The following is a 6,911-nucleotide window of genomic DNA, read 5'->3' on the forward strand; positions in this document are numbered from 1 at the left end:
TATACTTTTATTTTGTTTGCCAATTTCATTTTTGTTGAATATCTATGTTTATTAATTAAAATCTTAAAAAGAGTTTTCAAATTTTCTTTTAAAACTAGTAGATTCATTAAATATATCTTTCAACTCCCCACATAGGCTAATGGCTCTTTTTATATTTTTATCTATGTCAATTTACCTATGGTATTATAATGTGAATTAGAAGTCGGACCCTTATAGTCCTTCTCACTATAACTCTGGAGAAAGAATGCGAGCCGTTGATCTAAACCCTAGATCTTTTGAAGTTAGGGTTTTAAAAGTAAGCCTTAGGTCTGAGTGAAAAATCCTTTTATGCAGTAGCGGAGGAGGGAGGCCAGGAAATAGAGCTCCTTTAGCCGAGTACGAGGAGAAGCCAAGCACAGCAGCAGCTATGGTAGATAACTAGATCCATTGATATTTTATGCTGACAAACTTAGACAAATCCTTTGGTGTTAAGTTTTTCTTGAATACTTCTTGATTGTCAGATTTATCATTTTGATCAAAAAAATTTGTGCAGGTGTTTGTCAAGGCTCAGAAGTCGAAGGCCTATTTCAAGAGGTACCAGGTCAAGTTCAAGCGCAGGCGAGGTATTTATATATGATATTCGAAATCGGCTTGAGATTTAGGATTTTCTAGTTTATTTTTTTCCCCAGCTGATTTAGGATCTGTGCAGAGGGAAAGACTGATTATAGAGCGAGAATTCGTTTGATAAATCAGGACAAAAACAAGTACAATACGCCCAAGTACAGATTTGTTGTGCGATTTGTATCCTTTTCAGTGCTTTAGTGTTTGACATATTTTGAAAAAAAAAAATTTGTTGTAAATTTTATTTTCTGGATTTGATTGTGTAAGTTGATTTACACTTCAAATGGATTGTGGAAATCTCATAAGATCAAAAAATGTATTTTAGGGCTCTAGACATTAGTAAGCTTCACGATTCTTATTTTCTATTGCACGGAAAAAATCTATTTCATGTTTTTTTATCACATGGTAATTGTTGTAACATCACGGTTCTGGTAGATAGGAAAATAATAAATGTTGGGGGTTTGTTATGAAAAGGATAACTGCCTCGATGGCTGGGTGGGTAAAAGTTTTGTGAAAATGGTTTTATAAAAAAAAATATCATTTAGGTTTTTGAGCAAATGTTACTTTAGGGTCGTGGAATGCAAATTTGCATGAGCCTTGACTGGTGTCGAACAAAAGAGCAACAAGGACATTGTTGCACAGATTATATATGCAACTCTTGCAGGAGATGTCACACTGGCAGCTGCTTACTCTCGCGAGTTGCCTCGGTATGGTCTGGAAGTCGGCCTCACAAACTATGCTGCTGGTATTTTCAAATAACCCTAGAATAGTCATATTTGTTGAGTGATTATATTTAGCCAAATAATAATTATTTTGAACTCTTTACTGTTTTTAATGTTAATTATAATGGTTCCTACTCTTTAATTCATGTCGACAAAAAGTTGACCTTCTTTTGTTTACATTGCACCGAAAATTTGTTGTACTTGTACTGGTTGTATACTTTTGCAGTATAAATTATCTTGTGAATTTGCAGTATGCTTTGTATTATTGTAGTAACGTGTTCTGCTTGTGATCTAGGCGCTAAGTGCATTTGTCCTCGTTAGCATGGAAAGTTTATATAATTTTAATGTTAAGTACCAGCAATCAATACCATTCTTTGGGATAAATGTCTTGCAAGGAAGCATAATGTTACTTTATAATGTCCAATATTAACGGATTTGACAGTGATTGTTTTTGTTAAGTTACATATGTATTTTTCCAAAACATTCTGATGCAGAGCAAGGTGAATTAACCCAAAAGTCCAATCAAATCAGGACTTCAATCTCCAAGTCAACTGTGAGATACAGCTTCTCACATCACAAGTGGCATTCCTAGACGCTAAATAACTTCCAACGGAAGGGGTTAGCACTTTCAACTTTCTCAACCACTCGTCAACCTTAATGCAATCCCAAGACCTTTGAAGGATCATTCCACATCACAGATCCATCCTGCTCCACATGCTCAAGAAACCCAACTAACTAATCCGCATCTAAACTTGCACATCAGCACTTACATGGTTGTAACCTATCACCTGTGTTGTTTCATATTCCAACATCCTTATACACTTGCTATTAAGGCTCTTCAGACCAATTCTTGATCTTCCCCAATGTCTACCAATCATTTAGCATCACCTATTTCATTTATCATTCGTAAAATATATCAGACCTTTTATCTCATCAGCACCATATCTACCTTGCTTCACGTATGTGATTCACTCACTCTGTATGCCACGTTTACTTGTTAACACTTTAGACAATTAGAAACTTATTAGCCGCCAAACATGTGTTACATACACCATATTCACTAAAACATTCACTATATCTCCCACAGGCCTTGCTCACTTTGCAGCACACTTTAGAGTCTTAGACCTCTTACACCATATCCTTAAACTCAAAACAGCAACAATTTGTCCTATTGCTGTCCTGACTGTGAGTGTCATACAAACTCTTACAAATCTCTCCCCTAGCCCTATCTTTGACCTTGAACTCTTTCTAGACCCTGCATATCGGGAACATCCTCCTTCCTATACTCCTTATGCGGACAAAGCCAGATCAGCAACCTTACCCTGTCAAAACTTCACTCTGTGACTAATCACAGTCATATTCTTGCATTCAACCCATGTGAAGTATATCGTATGAGTGCCAGCAAGCTATTTGAACAGTTAGTCTACACAAGCCTCCTCATCACTTCCCAAATGAGGGTTATTATTCATTGTGTAACTAAAAAGATATCACATCTTAGTTCTCACTGTTTTCCTTATTTGGGGGTTTTGATAGTTTGCGATCAAACACAAACATCTATGTTGATATGCAATTAAATTGAGTGCCACAATACTCAAAACAAATGTAATTCAATGCATCAACATGTCCAGCCAATGGATCCTTCAAAATGAATAGTGAACTAATGGAAAAACCATAACATAAGTCTGACACTCGAGAAAAACACGAATTGCAGAATATGTATCATGCTTTATTTGCTTCAAACTCTTGTTACATCTGTTTTCCTGGCCATTTCTAGGGCCTCACACTTTAAATAAACTTAAATCAGTCCCTTGAAGGCTGAAAACCCACCAAAACCGTTTGTAACCACCCCAAAAACCCAGCTCCACATAATTTATGTTGACAGTCATTAGCCCGACATGTTTTTGACTAGTTTATGTGTATCTTTTATGGCCATTGGCAAGTACACATTCTTTGCGTCTAAATGTGCGGTTTTTGTACATTATGATGCTTTTTTCATGAGCATATCATCCTAGTTTAAACACTTAACCCATAAACTACATAATTAGGCCTATATGGCAATTATCAAAACTTTTGCATTCCCATTGCATTTTATTACATTTATTGGCCAATTTACAATCTTTAATGACCTTATAGGTTTCATTGGACTGCATATCCTCATGGATCAAGCATATGACCCTTGGTGTGTTCCTTAGCCTCCTGGTGCTCCTGCACCACATTCAATACTAGCTATTCATACATTTCGAGGGGGTAAACATGTTTCCTTCGTGCTCTGCAGAAAATTACAAGAAAATATAAAATTACTGTTGCTAACTCAGTGCACATTGTGTTATTGATGAGTTAAACTTTTGTATTCTCTATTGTGTGCTTGAATAAGTGTTCTCCAGCTGCATTTATGAGTGCGGTTCAGTAAGATGGGGAAGTGCAATCTATTTTAGATCCCCAACATCTAATGCACATGCTTTAGATAGTGGCTTGCTTGGGTCTCTCTATTAGTCTGCTCCGTAAAGTGATCTCAGTCACATTGATGCATGGATATTTCTATCCTGTCACAACATCTATTTGCACGGGTTATTCACATCTAAAGCAGTGGAGTCTACGAATTTATATTTGGGTCTTCAGATTTAGTAGGCAACTGTATTTAGTACCTTAACAATTAATCCATTGGTGTGATAATTAATTTTTCTAGATCTTGTGGTTGCTGTTGTCGATGCTGTAAGCATTGACACAATCTATTCTGTCTTTGTTGCAATGAATGCTCATTATCTCTTGTTTCCTTTTCCAGCGTACTGTACTGGTCTCTTGCTGGCACGTCGGGTGCTGAAGCAGTTGGAGATGGATGACGAGTATGTTGGCAATGAGGAGGTGATACACGACTTATTTAATATATGTTTAATGCATGTTCAAATTGAAGTATGATAACATAGTTGACACACCTGGTTTCAGAATTAGAAGTTCTATATTGGGTGGGTGCTGTTTGAAGAAACTTATTTCTACCCAGTATCCTTTTGAACCTCGTATAGCAATTGTTTCTTGTTATACAACAATCTTTTGAATCTTCTATTTTATAATAGGTAAGCTAAGGATGACCAAGGGACTTATTTGTTTGTCTCATCCATTAACAAAGACAAACCTTATAGATTTGTTCAACAATCTTGTTAACCCAGTGCTTTAATGATCTCTTTAATGTAGGATAATTCCTCTTCTGCAGGGATTATTGTAGTGGGAGCTCCATATTCATTATGTTAATGAAATGCTTGTTATATGTTTTGGCAGGCCACTGGAGAAGATTACAGTGTGGAGCCAGGTGAATCAAGGAGGCCGTTCAGAGCTCTTTTGGATGTGGGTCTTGTGAGGACAACTACTGGAAACCGAGTTTTTGGAGCTCTTAAGGTTGGCAAGTTATCAATTTTACTGTTTCTTAGTTCATATCATAAATTAATTCTGGATGCCTGCTGGTTTGGCATTATGTTAAACAATTGTTGAAATCATGTAATGTTGTGTCTTCTTTAAGTGAAGATGGACCAGTTCTGTACTGCTATGGAACTCCAAATCTCAATCAATCAGTTAATTTGTCTGTGTCACATAAGAGAGTTTTGTTGTTGATGTTGATTTGCATTTTGTTTTCTAGGCCTTTCCCGTAACAGATGGTTGTTATCCTTAATTTTGTTTTTCTGTGTGTTGTGTTGGTATATATGGTTACTTGAACTTAGTTTTAGTTTCTGTTTTATTCCTTTTAATAGAAATTGTTTTGGTATCATTTTAAATATAAATAAATTTCAGTTTTGGTAAAATAATGCACAATAGATTTGATCTAAATGAAATATAATTATTCTTGATTTTTCCGATTTTTGTATTTAGGGGGCATTGGATGGGGGACTAGATATTCCTCACAGTGATAAGCGTTTTGCTGGATTTAGCAAAGATGATAAAAGTCTGGATGCTGATGTACACCGAAAATATATATTTGGAGGTCACGTGTCTACATATATGAAGGTGAGAAGATTTCCATTGTATTTTCTTGAATGGCCCATTTTTGGAAAAGCAGGTGTATTTTTAAAATGGTTAATGATTAAATTAAGTTTTGTAGGCTTGATTAAATAAAATATATGTTTTGTAGGTTGTTAGAAAGTTTCAGAGCTTGAATTAGTAGAGTCACTGCTATGTGCTAATCTGTCATTTAAGTAGCACAAATGAAGATGTTTAAGTGATTCCAATATCCTGTTCATGTTGCACTCCTGGATTATGTTTTACATCCTGATTATACTGTGTTGGACTCCATTCTTGTAGATGTTGAGGGAAGATGAACCAAGCAAATATCAATCGCAGTTCTCTAAATATCTTGAAAAAGGAATAGAACCTGAAGGTATAGAAGAGATGTATAAGAAGGTGCATGCTGCCATCAGGGCAGATCCATCTGTGAAACATACAGAGAAACATGTTCCTAAGGAGCAAAAACAGTAAGTGATTGTTATTTGACATGCAAAGTTTGTTGATCTTGAATTATTTTTTTGTAATGCAACTAACATGTAATTTTGTATGGTGACAGCTACAACTTGAGGAAACTGACTTACGAGGAAAGGAAAGCTAAATTAATTGCTCGCTTGAATGCTTTGAATGCTGGCGATGATGAGGATGATGATGAGTAAATGTGAAAATTATTAGTTTAAAGGTTAAGTTATTTTATTGCTTTGTGAAACTTGGCAGCTCATAATGAGACCTTTTTTCCACTTACCTGTAGAGAACAGGCTTTTTGGGATGGTCCTGCCCATTTCATTTTTGTAGATTAGTGCATCTTATTGTGATCGTCTTGGAATTGAATTCTATGAATATCTGCAAATTTTTTTCTAGATTGCCTTATAGTTTGGTTCTCAAATTGGGTTCTGAATTTCTCCAATTGTTTTTGTATTGGATGAATTAACAAAAACTTTGCTATTTAACATACATAATTTTTGTAGTGCATGTACTGCATAATGTGTTGTGTAGATGATATTGATTGATGTTAGTTATTTATGGTTTGAGATGATTTATAGTTGGAGCTTTGAACTATTTGTCTTGGGATGGGATGAAAATGCATAAATTCTATTTTCATTGATTTGTTATTTGGAATTCCACACTAGAGGGCAGCCCTAATATTAGATTTAAAGGATGAATTATTGAATATATTTTAGGCATGGCTGCAAGTTTGTAGTACTTGGCTTCTACTGGTTTGTGGTGGCTGCAAGTTTGCAGTACTTGGCTTCTAGTGGTTTGTGGTCTACTGTGGTTTTTGTAACAAGGGTACATATCTGTAAAAATAAAGCTATTTTGCACGTTATTTTTTCCAGACCAGGTTAGTGGTGTTGAACAAAATTGTTTAAGCTATGTCATTGCCTTGGTATGCAATGAAAACATGAATTTTTATATTTGTTGATTTAGGCATAGCTGTGTGCTCATAGAATGTGTACTACTTCTGTTAACATGTTACATAAAGTTATTTTGCATGTATTGTTTCTTGCTTTTTGAATACCCTGCCTCTCCATTGATAATCAGTCCCTTTTCTCGGCAAAGCCAGTCCACAGTTCTTCCTGTAAACTGGATGAACTGGTGGTG

At 35.5% G+C, this 6,911-nt stretch overlaps 1 protein-coding gene across 1 annotated transcript; it reads left to right on the forward strand.

The window, feature by feature from the left end:
• Nucleotides 1–319: 319 nt before the first annotated feature.
• Nucleotides 320–6,169, forward strand: LOC149552409 (large ribosomal subunit protein uL18y-like). Its single transcript, XM_089787958.1, has 9 exons — nucleotides 320–409; nucleotides 533–602; nucleotides 689–780; nucleotides 1,219–1,345; nucleotides 4,105–4,184; nucleotides 4,596–4,712; nucleotides 5,181–5,315; nucleotides 5,610–5,779; nucleotides 5,869–6,169. Exons 1-9 carry the CDS (start codon nucleotides 407–409, stop codon nucleotides 5,966–5,968), a joined length of 894 nt encoding a protein of 297 aa, XP_089644084.1. The 5' UTR covers nucleotides 320–406; the 3' UTR covers nucleotides 5,969–6,169.
• The last annotated feature ends 742 nt before the right edge of the window (nucleotides 6,170–6,911 follow it).

The sequence above is a fragment of the Cupressus sempervirens genome, chromosome 6, assembly GCF_028749045.1.
Source record: "Cupressus sempervirens isolate cs-2001-9-10 chromosome 6, ASM2874904v1, whole genome shotgun sequence".
Lineage (NCBI taxonomy): Eukaryota > Viridiplantae > Streptophyta > Pinopsida > Cupressales > Cupressaceae > Cupressus > Cupressus sempervirens.